Raw genomic sequence first — 14,525 nt, forward strand, 5'->3', positions numbered from 1 at the left:
ATTGCAGAAGACTTGAAACTAGAGATTGTGCAAATAAACCCAGTGGAGGTTATGTGCAGTTTACCTGCACCGTCACTGTTGGTCTGTGTTGGAATGCAGATCTACAGATAAATCCAGAGCTACACCTCCAAGCTCGGCTCCAAGCTCTGTTTGTTTATCTCAAACTATCAGAAGGTAAAATCTTTTCAACAAAAGCTGGTCATATTTTCCTGCCCAGACCACCATGAAGCAACATCCGACTATCACATTAAACATGTCATGTACTTGTGGCCTACAAATCTAGCCATGTTGATGTTTTTCAGAGGATTTTATCTGACTTTGAGATTTTACGTTTTTAATAAATCTTTCTTTGAGTGGCATGGTTTTACCTACCAAATGCAGGGCCTCAGCAAACTCATCCAAAGCAGCATTAACTGCAAACTAAAGGGATTTCGAAACTAACAGGGGAAACAACACATCCAGCATGTGATGTTCTGTTTCCATATTTGTCCAGGACGAAGCAGACGATGACGAGTCCATACCGGACAGCAAGCAGCCGCAGACAAACCCGCTCCAGGAACTCTCTATCCTTCAGTTCCTTAAAAGTAAGTCTTCTTTTAGCTACTTTGTTGAGGATGCAAGTGAGGCCACTAAAGGGTATCGATGGTGAAAAGGGGTCACTGTGTACCATCAGGTCTAACTCAAAGCAAGACTAATTTCATCATTAGTTGAGAAAATGAACCCAACTTGTCAAAATGAAAATCCCATAAATAACAATTGCATTCAATAAATGTGAGATATATGACTGCAATATGTCCCATGATATTTAGTGCTCACACAATATAAAAGAAACATTCAAGTTCTTTTCATTCCCCGAAGGAAGATGGACGTTGCTATAAAACAAATTCAAACAATCCCAACCTGTTTTTGTATTTTGCAGTTTTGACCAATCTTTGCAAATTTCCTTTAAATTTGAGCATTCTTCATTTTTCATACTCAGATGTTGTCATGAATGTCCCCAAACTCACTTCTGTTATATTCAAAGTATTGATTGTGAACCTGTAACCCTTATGTTGTGTCTATTAGCCAGTCAGAAGGCTTTGTTGCACACTTTCCATCAATCAGAGGCTGTTACAAATGGAAATCAGTGATGATCTCAAAAAGTGTTTTTGCAGTATGCTATTGATCCTCAGTCTCCTATCATTTGTTTCATAACATCACATCACCACAGATGACAAGTAGAACTGTGAAAGTATATTGACATGTATATCTTATTTGCCTGTTCGATACTGTAGCACTGAAATTGGCATGTGTGGTGTGAAATTGGTTTTTCATGGCAATAATACTTTAGTTTTGTTAAATTTAAAAAGAAATTTGGCATCAGTGACACAAAAACTGACTGCAAGTGAAGTCAGACTACAAAGTTCACTGAGCCAGTAGATATACTTTTTTGGTAGTGTGTCCATTAGCAGTTTTTTGTGTGTGCTGGCAGTGCCTACAACCTCAGTGTCAGAACACTTCTCACCAGCGTTTATTGTTGTTAAGTTACGAAAGCTAACGAGAGAACTGTGAGCGCAGCGACAAAAAAAAGTTGAGACTGACAACATTTTCAGCGCTCAGGATGCCGAGCGCTAAAAATGCTTTATTGCATTTGTTTTGTATTGAAACCATAGACTGTGAATATTAATGGACGAAGCCTGAGTAATGTCACCCATCTGTTTTTGCAGGGGGCTTTGGAGTGCCAACGATGGCGGTCGCAATGCTTTAAATGCTTTAAATGATTTCTCACTGTCAGTCAACCTAACAACAGACAAAGAGCTGGAGCTGAGGCGGGTTTCAAGCCTCAGAATTAAACCTCATACAGCGTGTGCCCATTCATGAGACATGAGCTAATCAGATCAATTTTGTTTTTTGTACCAGGCCATAAAACATTTTGATTTCAGCTGTAAAAACTGGCCTTTTTGAATGGGGGTGTATGTGACTTCCAACGCTTCTGCAGCTGGCCTCAAGCGGACACTAGATGAACTGCAGGATTTTGAACATCTGCATCTGCTTCATAATTCAACACCGGAGCTGTAAAAATAACTAAAAAACATACAAATAATAACTGCAGACAGTCAGTATTAGTGCAAAACAGACCTTTCTTCATCTCTGCTCTTCATCCATCAGTCATCATCACCTTCATTGTCCCTCTATGTCCTTCAGGTTTTCCTCGTATCGCTCTGCGAACCCTGCGGAGCCCTATCTACCTGCTGGTGGTTCTGGCGCAGGTCAACCTGGCAGCGCTGCTGGCGGGTCTAGCCACCTTTATGGCCAAGTTCATAGAGAGACAGTTCAGCCAGACTGTCTCTTTTTCCACCATGATGATAGGTGAGACTGTCATGTCTTTAGAGACTTTCCACAGAAGTTAAATTTAAATAATATGTGTTTGATGGTCCAGTAGAATCCCAGAAAAGCTATAGTATCAGCAGTAAAGTTGGGATCAAGTGAAATTGAAGTCATTGTTTTCCTGATATCCGTCTTTCAGGAGGAGTTTGTATCCCTCTGGCCGTGTTGGGCACCGTCCTAGGTGGAGTTCTGATGCGGAGGTTGAATCTGTCCATCAACAGTGCCAGTAAGCTGTGCACCGCTGCCATCCTGCTCGGTCTGTTCTGTTCAATGCCGCTGTTGTTCATTGGCTGCCCAACACAGAAGGTCGCCGGAGTGTTTCCTACAAGGTAGCTGCAGCTTCAGTTCAAACACATCATCTACATACGCCATGCAGGCCTCAGGGGCTAGTTACAACATAGAAGATAAACCTAATTGACAAGTTATGGAGCTACATCTGTGAGCTTGTTCAGTACGCAACTTGAGCTGCACTGATTTCACACTTGACATGTGCCATTCTCTACTAATCACAAGACAAACACGTCCACTTTGGTGGTCTATTTATGCTGCAAGATTTCTAGTCTATCCCTCTACTCTGTCATTGCCAGTTCTGCCCCAAACCACTACAGTGCTCTTGCTTTCAACCCCACTAACTCCCCAGTGTTGACATGTGTGCTCTGACTAGGGTGTTTAAAATAATCTCTCATCACTTATCACACCTTTACAAGAGAGTAAACCCTAAACTTGCAGGAAACTTTCCTCAGCACTAACAGGAAACAATTTCTACCTCTGAAATTGAACTAATTTCATGACTGTTAACAAACAAATGGCATTTCTTCACAACAAAAAGGAAGATTGGATGAAGTGAGTCCCTGTCATTTGTACAATTCACCATGTATTTTCCTTTTTATAGAAGTGATGCATTGTCGTGCAGCGCTGGTTGTCGTTGTCCTCAGGAGGCCTTTAATCCAGTCTGTGGTTCAGACGGAGTGGAGTTCAGATCTCCCTGCCACGCCGGCTGTATGGCTATGGAGATGGATACATTGAACAAGGCCGTTGTAAGTATTCTTTTATCAATTGTCTTTGTAATTGTAATAGTAAATGTCAAATACAGAATTGACTTTAAATCAATTCAACTATGTACTGCTTTGAACCAATCTGCTCCCATTAACTATCTCAGATCCTGATCTGCAAATATGATAAAAAGACTGATTCAGAGCAAAGCGCCTCTTTGTGCCAGTGCAGTTTTCATCTATTTGAATGAGCCATTATGCACTGTATGGGAAAAATTGGCCTCCTTCTATATGAAAATTGGCCTCATTGCAAAAGCGTGTAATTCACAAACAGCAGTGCTGAAAGCACGTGTAGTCAAATTTGAATTTGTGGTGACTTCCCTGCAGTTTTTAAAAGAGCTTCCATGCCCAAACTTTCCATTGTTCCAGAAAAAAAAAATCTAATTTTGTTGACCGAAAAAATATGTCTTTAAATATTTCTATGATGTATTAAACCGAGGTTAAATCAGCCTGGGGCTAGCCTGTCAGACATACAGTATATGTACCACAATTCCTCCACATGTTACACAGGACCTTGGAAGCGTTTTAAACAGTGAATCTTCACATTTCTGCATTTTATCATCTACAGGCAGATAGAGTGAGCTCCCTCAAGTTGAGAGCACACAGGGAGCAAGCAAACTGCACAGAGCAGGACAACTATATGAAACATGTTTCTGCTTGAATACCATTAGCTAATAAGCTTTGTGAATTAGACCTTGAGATGGCGCAGATAGCGGGAGAGCAAATTAAGTGCAATTGATGGAGCTGTTAGCGGCGGCAATCCATTCTAAGTAAATCCCCACTGAGCTATCATCATTCTTCATAAATTAGATAATATATATATGCTTGTCTAAATACCCTTTTGTTTCATCAAAGCTGCAGAGACTCTGATCATCTTCTTTTCTTTGGCTCTGTCCAATATGAATTACACTTTTTCCAGTCTTCTTCTAACTGTCTCTCCAACAATCACACCCTATTCCTGTTTTATGTGCATTCCAACTTTCCCCTAAGCTCTATTTATGTGTCAGTGGTCTTAAGTGAAAACAGAAAGCATTAAAAAGAAACACAGGGAAGCAAATCTGGATGCCAAATCAAACATGCTGCACAGCGAGTCTGACAGCCGCTGCAAACTGGGTAAAGTTCACAAAAAGCATCTTAAGCAAATGAGTACTTGTTGTTACAATATCATCAGCTTCGTGTTATCAAAGTATAAAAGTTAAAGTGGTGGTTGTGCAGCTGCTCCAGGTGGAGACTGCTTGAATATTTTTTTACAGTCCACTATTTTTCAAACCTAAGGGCTGGACACCTCAACAGGTCACTAGATAAATCTGAAGGGTCGTCAAATGATTATTTGGAGAGTAAACAAGCTAAAAGAAAATAAATGAAAATCTCATCCCATTAAAGCTTTGAGTTAAAAATACAGAGCTTCCCTACAGTAAAGTACCACAACTTTGTGGTAATGAAATGACTCTCAGAGATATTATATCACATTTATGTATGTCCTGGTGAACACCACCGTGGTCTTCATGTGGGCGGGTACACCAAAAATGAGCAGCTTTGGTGCACTCTGTTTTTCTAACCTGGTTGTTCGCCCCGCCCTCTTAGGGTAACAAATCAAATCGCCTAACAAGTTGATAAAAGCCTTTTCAAATTATACCTCACACTCAAATCCAGTCCCGCTCAGAATGACTCCCCATTCCAAAACTTAACCCTTAAAACGCTGCTTCAGAAATAGTTGTCATTACCAACACTTCCATTCTTGTTTTTTATTTAATTTCTTGAAGTATTTTTATTTGCTTCATATCCCTAGAATATGCTCGCCTTAAAGATTTTTGTAGGTTTGAAAGTTGTGCTGTAGCGTTAATGTTTTTTTTATTTTAGATGCACTTAAGAAGAAAAACTCAGGAGGCTAATTTTCAGAGAGTGGAGATGCTCAAACTGCCGTTTCACAAATATTTTGAAATCCATTCAATTCAAACGGGAACAAAAATATTATGTGAATTATAATGTTCTTCTTTTCTTTTCAGATGTGTTATATCATATCAAGATGTTGTCTTAAGAGTCTGACAGAATAAAAACCATTGATATTCCTCAGCTTTATCACATTTTCCTCTCATGAGTTCACTTTCACTTTCTCCTCCAACCTCTCTCCATTACTGAATGTGTCACTTTCAGTTAGCCCACACAGTTTTCCAGGCAGACTCAAGTCTCCAGAGACATTTCTTTTCCAGAGAAAAGTGAAGTAATTGTTAACACACCCCTAACCCAACTTATAAAGTGACTATAATGTCCAATGCAAGTGAGGGAAAAATGGCTCTAAATTTATTTAACCAGGTTAAGAACCCATTTAGATCAGTATCTCTTTCACAAGGGTGACCTGGCCAAAGAGTCAGCAGCACATGTCATAAGAACAGTTAAAATGAAGTGACAGTATAGATTACAACATAGTCTTTTCAATAAAAAAGAAAGTGCGGGAGTTGTGACACAACAATAAAACAAAAATGTAAGATTTTGAAAAAACACAGGCACTGTTCAATGGTCTCACGCTGTCTGTCCCTAAGGATAGAACGGAAAGCTCCAAGTGGAATAAGTTCAGGGAGTTTTAATTCAGTCTGTAGCGTTTTCCATGCCGAGGGGGCAGCAAAGCTGAAAGCTCTTTTTCCTAATTCAGTCCTTACCCAAGGAACAGATAGAACTGTGTAGGTACAAGAACGCAAGGCATAGCGACTGCTTGTTCTCTGCAATAAAGCACACAAATATGGAGGAATCAAGCCTAAAAGAGCCTTCTAATTAGGGTCAGCCAATGTGCGTATCTGCGTGCACTCAAAGAAGGCAAGTTCTTTTGATTAACTACAGTCTCGCTTGCAGCAGTGAAACAGGCTGTAATGGCTGTTACCTGGTCCTTGGGGAAATCTTAAACTAAAGGTTGTTGTTTTTATCATTGACAGGCTCTGATTGTTATTAAAAGTTTCTGACAACAGTACAGAAAGGATTCTTACAGAAATATGATGATTATAATAATGACAAGATGATTTTTCACTGTCTACAAACACACCAGACATTTCCTGTAACTCTATCCTCAGGACAAACTATATTTTTGCTCCTTTTCCTGAATAATACATAGCAGAATGTTTACAGTGAGTGTGTGTGTGTGTGTTTGAGCAGAATTACACCGGTTGTCGGTGTGTCGGCGGTCTCGGCTACGCCTCCCCGGGTACCTGCGGCAGTGGATGCTCCCACCTCCTCCTTCCCTTCATGGTTCTGATTGGCCTCACTGCCTTCGTCGCCTCCTTCTCTCAGACGCCCTCCTACATGATGATCCTTAGGTAAGAAAGACACTGACAAGATTTAGATACAACACAAAGTTTACTGATGTGCTGCTTGGTGTATCTGTTTGGTTGTCATGCTAACAGAGAACAATGGATGTGATCAGCTTTACTGCAAGCGATCATCAAGAGAGTCTGTATCAAGATTTAAACCAAGCAACTGCCTCCAAGTCTGAAAAAATAATGAAATGCTACAAACTGCAGTTTCTCGTGTGTCCACTTGAGGCTGTCTCCTATAGTGAGCCAATCTTCATAGAGCCTCATGTTAAATATCAAACTTTAAAGCAGGAATAAACATGTTCACAGCCCGGTACGAAAACAGTTTTGTTCTTTAAAGCACATTTCTCTATTCAGGACAACTGTATATCCAGAATTTTTATAGACCTTACCATTGTTTCAATTATATTATGGCTTAATGTGATGTAGAGTAAGGGGCGTGGCCTTTTTGAATGAGGGGTGGGTGCTGTTCAGGGTCTGCTAGATGTCAACTCTGTGTTTGTGCTGTTGGAGCTTTTTGGAAGCTTCTTCCATGTAAATATCAGACAATTAATCTGTTCATCTTTATCCCTTTATTGTACTAACAGACTGGCCAAGTCTGAGCTCCAGTTTTTAAACTTAGTCAAATACTTACATTATTTTATAAACATGTTAGCACTAATTGGAAGCTATCAGTGTCAGTGTTTGTCAAACCATGATTTCTTTGTGGAGGGGCCGTGCATAAGAGTCAGGATTGTTGTTGGCTTTTTTTCATGGCAGAGAATATGGCAGGCTGTGATAAAAAAAGATGATGATGCTTGTGTTCAACTGTGAGACTGGTATTCTGCTGATTTTGTGACTAGGGGTCATCTCTATCATATCATATTGTATCGTATCATAGAGTATCCCTTTAACACACATCTTTGAATCTCTTCAGATTGATAACATAACATTCTTCTTCTCATACTTAAGTCTTAAACTAGTTTCACTTTTACACTGGTACGTGGTGTTTTGACCTTGGATTAGTGACAGAATTACAAATAGAAACTCTGCTTACATAAAAAGTCATGTGTGTTTTTAAATGTTGCATAACGTTAAACTAAAATCCAGATGGGAGTGAAAGAGTTCCAGGAAACTATTTTTATTCACGTCAGGTGCACTTTATCATTTCACAAAGAGAGACTTCCTGGAAATATGTGAAATATGTGAAGTCTTCCCCTTCTCCGTCAGTCACTTTAGCGCAACCTATTTCTCATTCTCTAATCAGCCACATGTGTATAAAATAGTCAGCTCACAGTTTATCAGGGGCCCGTTTCTGAAAGAAGGTTTTGTGTAAACTCTGAGTAAGTTAACCCTAAAATGAGAGTAACTCTGGGTATTACGTTTCAGAGTGGGAGGTCACTCAAACCCGAGAAAGAGGGGTCACTCCAGCCCGTTTCAGAGGGTGAAGTTACTTTTCCTCTGAGTCAGTTACTATGGTAACTGAGTAAGTGAACCTAACCTGGTCGAGTGCAGGTTTTCTTCAGTGAACCCAGAGTTTCTCTCGGTCTCCTCCCTCTTTCAGAGCCAGAAACGCTGTTTCATTTCCTCATGCTTTCATTCAGTCTCGTATCACGCCGTGTTAGTGAAGATTCACCGGTTGTCTGAATAAAAATCCAGGTTCTTTTAATATGATATGTTAGGGTGACCATAGCCTACTACAGGGTATAAGACGAACTATTTTATCGAACATAGCATGTCTTTTAGTCATGTTATGAAGGGGCTGCTTTAGGCTACTCCGCAGGGAATTAGAGCCTAGGCTACATTAACGTCGGGAGATGTTAATTTAATTAGGGTTAATTAATAAACTAAACGGGATAAAGGTGAGAGGACATTTAGCCTATGTGTGTGAAAACAGCTTTATGTTGGGGATAAAGTTAATGCACGAGGGTCGAGGGTTCGATCCCCAGCTGAGCAACGTGTCTGATGTGTCCTTGGGCAAGACACTTAACCCTGCATTGCTCCTGCATTGAACATGGGCGAGGCCAACAAGACATGACATAAAGGCAATCATTTCAAAATAAGACAGGATACACTTAAGAAAAGACAAACACGAGGGGTGCATCCTAATTGTCCCTCCTATCTCCTTTCACTTTACCTTAACCCCGGGGAAAACGTCATGAGGTCAAGGAAAGATGTTAGGAGAATTCATAAAGGACTTAGGGAAATGTGATCGTGTTGCTCTGACAATCCGACCACATTTTCCACAAGGCGACGTAATTAACTGCGACGGGCCAGCGGAGGTTAATGACGTGGTTCTGCCATGGTGAAACTACAATGTTCAGAAAATGGACTACTAAAAGTGCATCTATAAAACTTTCCCATGTGCCTTCTTACCAGTGAAATAATCCTAATTGCCACAAGGAATTGAAATACAAGGCATAAACAAAAGTGAAACCATCATATTCCTGTCCACTCATAAATCAACATTCATCCAAAATAGCCTAAGTATGATTTTACGAGATATACAAAGAGGCTACATAATGTTTTAAAACTTGTACCAGGAATATGAACAGAAGAATACACAAGAGGAAATTACATTTAAACAATAAAATTACAAGACATAAAACTGAACAAGAACAAATCATGACACAAATAAAAGCCATGAAGACTTTGAGATTGTAAAATTTTACGAGTATGTAAAAAGGATACGTAGCTGTAGAAATATCTTGTGAATGTGTGAATAGGTGAGGGTTAGGAGAGGACTTTTGTGTATCCATCTCTGCAACTTCGCGAAACCTCACTCATGAAATTATTACTGCACACGTTCAAATAAAGAAATACAAAAACAAGTTCTACAACTACAAAATGTGTTTTAAAATGGGCCAATTATATTTGTATGTGTAAAACTTTCTCGTTTCAGCTACAAACCTTTTTAACAGAGACAAAACTTTACAAACTCAAAATCTTTATGCCAGTTATTTTCCCACATAGAATGCTCAAAGCTTTTTTTCTTCCTATACGACTTTTTAAAGCTACGCAATTTACATTTTGCTGGTAAAAAGCTTCTGGCTACAAATGTGCACAGATAAACATCATCAGATTAGTTCGAAAACTAAAAAGGCAAGTTCTACGGTGTAAAATAAATGTTTCTATGACTTTTAAGCAGATTTGTAAGTGCTTTAATGGACACTGTTTTATGGAAAAGTAGTCATGCTGAATCTTAGAATATGTAAATCAAGTTACTGTGTTAGAATCTGACAGAGAATGAATGCTGTTTTGGTGTTAATTTACTTCATTTTAAACTGTGTTGGACAGCTGCAGCTCCCCCCTCAGACTATGTTAACACACGCACGCATGCATACACACACACACACACACACTCGCACACACACACACATACATACATACACGTGTACCTTACTAACAGGGGACTATCATTCTAAACTGGCCAAGTGTGAACTTCTCTTTCTGATCATTTTAAAAATACAGAAAAGTAATAAAATATTTACTTGTAATGTCTTTGATAATAATATTACTTCATATGACACACACACACACACACACACACACACACACACACACACACACACACTGATGACTGCACACAGTAAATAAACACTTAATCTGTCTGTATCTTCATCAGGACAGTGCCAGCTGAGGACAAGTCTTTCGCAGTGGGAGTTCAGTACATGTTGTTCAGAGTACTTGGTGAGTCAAGTAGTTTAGTTTTCAAAAATCTCAACACTCTCTTTTACCGTGGTTTTAAAACAAAAAATACAAACCACTTTATAGAAATATCTATCGTTCTTTCATCCATCCTTAATGTGAGTGTTTGTTTGTGTGTGTGTTTGTAGCGTTCATGCCTGGACCAGTGTTGTATGGTAGTGTCATCGACACCACCTGCCTCCTGTGGGGCAAAAAGTGTGGCAAACAGACTTCCTGTCTTTACTTCAACTTGGACATCTTCAGACAGAGGTGAGCCATTCAGAAACAATCCAATAACAATTAACACACTGAGTTAACTGTTTACACGTGTAACAAGTGTCACAACCACAGTCTAAAGATTTCCACGTACTGAGAACAAGATTCAAACAAAATGAAAAGAACCAAATTAGATCACAGATAATGATGTTCTCTGAAATTGGAAGTCAAACTGAGTGAAATAAATACACTTTTCCTGTGTTTGCTTACACTGGCACTTTTTTATTGCTTTGGCAGAAGTTAAGCAAATGTATCCATTGGAGAATGTAGTGCATTTATTTGTTTGATGGAATCTTCCCTTTAAAACAGCATGGAGTCAAATGTCTTATTGTAGGAAATATATTATTATAAGATACTATAAAATAATAATATTCAATCATATCAACATACAAAGGAAGATGTTTCAAAGGAGGAAGAAAAAAATAGAAGGTTTCAGAGTTCAATCTTAAAGATAAGGTTGTATACAATTGTCAAAAATGCAAAGGAAGCCTTCGTGATTTTACAGCAGAAAGTTCTTACATATAAAGACCATTATACTGAAGTTTCAGAGAAACTTTTGCACCTAAGAAGGTACATTTTTTGTGCAGAAGGGATATTGGGTATTCCAAAGATACCAAACAACACATTACAGTGATACTAATTCACAGTTCAAAGGCATCCAGACAATATACATAAAAAATGACAACATTAAAATAGATTAAATCAAACGCCATCAGTTAAACATAATAATACCAGTCTAATACCTTATACGTTTATTGATAAAGTACCTTTCATGTAAAGATGTCGTCTAAAATGCTTAACAAAAGAAGATTGTAAAGAATTTAACAATTACAAACAAAATCATGTATTACTAATGTGTATTTTAAAAACAAACAACGTGATAATATTAAAATTGCAGCTCATTTAAAGCAAACTATCAAAGATGTCTTACTGTCATTATACCATGTATAACACGTATATGTGTGTGTGTGTGTGTGTGTGTGTGTGTGTGTGTTTTGCAGGTTTCTGGGTCTGCAGCTGGTCTTTGTGTGTGGGGGGCTGCTCTGCTTCCTGCTGACAGTGGTGGTCCTGCGCAGGAGACGCGGGGTTCAGGAGCCACAGGCAGGCTGTAAGGGAGGCTACGAACTGGTGAATGGGCAGAAAGCACCAGAAAACTATACGTCTAAAGAAACAGAACTCATGGGAATCAAAACCTGAAGCGAGTGAGACAGAGATTGCCAGCTCTGACCTGCACTAGTACTGCACTCTTGTTCAGCCCCACCATGCCCCCCCCCAGCATTCACCTGTAGGCTCTGACTGGAAGGTTTAAGATATCATCTCATCACTCCTCAGATTTCTGCATGCAGTGTTGAGGTTGGAGCCTAGAAGCCAAACTAACACAAACTATGTTCTGCCGCTGCAATGATCATTTAAACTCTACTCATTATATTTGCCATGTGTAAATATGCCAACCCTGATTCACTCCGCTCTGGATGATTACTGCATCTCCCCCTGGTGTCTCCTCCTGGTGTCTCCCCCTGGTGTCTCCTCCTGGTGTCTCCTCCTGGTGTCTCCTCCTGGTGTCTCCTCCTGGTGTCTCCTCCTGGTGTCTCCTCCTGGTGTCTCCTCCTGGTGTCTCCTCCTGGTAATTCAACACTAGTTCTGGTTCGTAATTTGTATTACTAGTCATGTACAAAGTCTGTTAGTATTACAGCCTCTAAACTGGGACACAGCATGAGTTCATAGCTAACGCTGCTGCTGCCTTTATCATGGTGCATGGTCATGAATTCAGTCTAACTTGGATATGAAACATGAATCTTTACTCCTCCTCTGCTTTGTAGTCTATAGAGCTCAAACAGTGTATTTTTAGAATTAAAAAATCACATTCATTTACTCTTAATGGCCATAAGCCATTATGTCATATTATGTCTATATTTAGCTAATTAAAGTTGTACAGATAACCTTGTCCTGCTGCAGTAAATGTAGTTTATATATTCAGAAACTACAAGATATAACAAATCTTGAATGAACAGTTTAAACCCTATAACAACAAAAAAGTTACATTTAAGAAGAAGAGCTATCATTTGCAGTGGACTCTGGAAAAAATAATTTACACAGTCTTGTACATTTGCCTTTTTCTCAGTTTTCCAATAGTTTTTTACACCAGATCAAATGCTAGTCACAAGTATTGAGGTAGCTGATTGACTTGGTTCCAGCCTTCAATTAGGATATTGTGAAATGTCAAAGGAGGATTGAATGGGAAAATTAACTTCCGGAGCCAGAGTTGCCGAAAAAGTGGACGGTTAATGTTGAGCTTTATTTGACTCTAAACAGGACCATAATTTACTAAATGAACATCATGCTATGTTTGGGAATATTTGGATATTAGGGTATTAGGATATTAGGAAAAGGCGTCATTTTATCATAGACTTACGATCAGACTGTTTTTGTTTTGTTGTTTTACAACCAGTGGAGACGCCCCCTGCTGGACAATAGAAAGAAGGATGGTTTACTAACAGTTGGATGAATGTAGGATGGATTCAAAAGTCAAAATGTATATCTAAAATGTTGTGCTTTATTATGTTTTTCATGAAACAATATAAATCCCCAAAAAAACCCATGATGAGCAGTGAACACACTTTTTTGTATCATTGTTTTAAAGTTTTGTAATACTGTTCATTATTAACACTGTGAACTTCCAATCAAGTATTTTTCTATGCAATACATGTATAAGCTGTTTTTTAAGATTCATTTTAAATAACTTCTCAAAAAAATATTTTCTCTAAGCTTCCTAAATTTCATTAAAAAAATATTTTTCCTGTTGTGTCATTGTTTTTTCATGTAAAATGTTGTGTACATACTTGATGAATTGTTTATTTTGTGAAATGTGAAATTTTTTTAACTTTTTTATTTTTTTACTTAATGAAATTAGAGTCCTGAATATTATTTTAGTGCTGTGTAAAATTTACTTTTATTAAAGGAACCTGAACAAAAGTCTTTGAGCAGCAAAAAAGCCAACTGGTTTACTAGGATAATGCTTTTGAATCTTTTTGTGTTTGCTTTATTACCTGCACTTCAGTCCGATGTGGTTCAGGTTCTTTGTTCCACATTCTGAGGTAAAAGTCAGAATTCATGTGATTTCTACCTTTTCATAACAGATTATAAAATTGAGCCAGAAAACATCATTGTGTGAATTTTAATAAATCTCTGAGCACAAATTACGTTGTTTCGAGTTGTTTTTCTGCTGCTTCACGTGATATTTATAAAAACCAATGAATAATTCCTTTTACAAAAAATAAGTTATTGTTTAAAGGTTACTTATTATGCAAAATACACATTACCATGTTTTTCTAACCCCTTATATGTGACCCAAGTCGGTCTAAAACCCCCCCAATTAAGAGAAAAGTCCATCCTCTCCGTCTTTGGCCTGCTCCACTTTTCAGAAAATGTGTGCTCAAACAAGCCGTTTGGAGATTTTCTCTTTGTGACATCACAAGGGCAGTAACCCCTCCCCTAGGTGGGTGACACTCCCACAGCCAAGTGTTTGTTCTGCCCTCTGAGTCTGTCTTCTCACTGTGAACAATTGGGCATGGAACGAGAAGGAAGAACAGAGTGGATTTTTAACAGTTAACTTCACAGACATGTTTTGGGGAGCTCTGAGACTAAATTAAAACTGGAGTATAATATGTGACTTTTAAGTGACACAGAAACACAATGTAAGTGCTTTCTGCCTCATTGCAACAGCTCGTGATTCAGGAAGTCTTTCAGCTGCAGAAAATAGAACATGTTGCTGAAAGATGAACTGAAGGGGAAATCTTAGTGATTGATTTTTCTGTTTGTTTTTAAATCAAGCTTTAAATTTAATCCGCCCCAATCACCAACC

The 14,525-nt window shown here is 38.6% G+C and overlaps 1 protein-coding gene across 2 annotated transcripts in view; it reads left to right on the forward strand.

The window, feature by feature from the left end:
- The window catches only part of slco2b1 (solute carrier organic anion transporter family, member 2B1), a 35,544-nt gene extending 21,684 nt beyond the window's left edge, over positions 1-13,860 (forward strand). For both annotated transcript variants that reach the window (XM_020653793.3, XM_029281164.2), the window contains 8 exons: positions 494-584; positions 2,185-2,349; positions 2,507-2,696; positions 3,260-3,404; positions 6,564-6,724; positions 10,326-10,390; positions 10,537-10,657; positions 11,665-13,860. In XM_020653793.3, the coding sequence (XP_020509449.1) occupies positions 494-584; positions 2,185-2,349; positions 2,507-2,696; positions 3,260-3,404; positions 6,564-6,724; positions 10,326-10,390; positions 10,537-10,657; positions 11,665-11,860 (1,134 nt within the window). In that variant the 3' untranslated portion in view covers positions 11,861-13,860. The remainder of the gene's footprint in view (positions 1-493; positions 585-2,184; positions 2,350-2,506; positions 2,697-3,259; positions 3,405-6,563; positions 6,725-10,325; positions 10,391-10,536; positions 10,658-11,664) is intronic.
- Positions 13,861-14,525: the final 665 nt, after the last annotated feature.

Source organism: Labrus bergylta, chromosome 14 (assembly GCF_963930695.1).
Source record: "Labrus bergylta chromosome 14, fLabBer1.1, whole genome shotgun sequence".
NCBI classification, from domain to species: domain Eukaryota; kingdom Metazoa; phylum Chordata; class Actinopteri; order Labriformes; family Labridae; genus Labrus; species Labrus bergylta.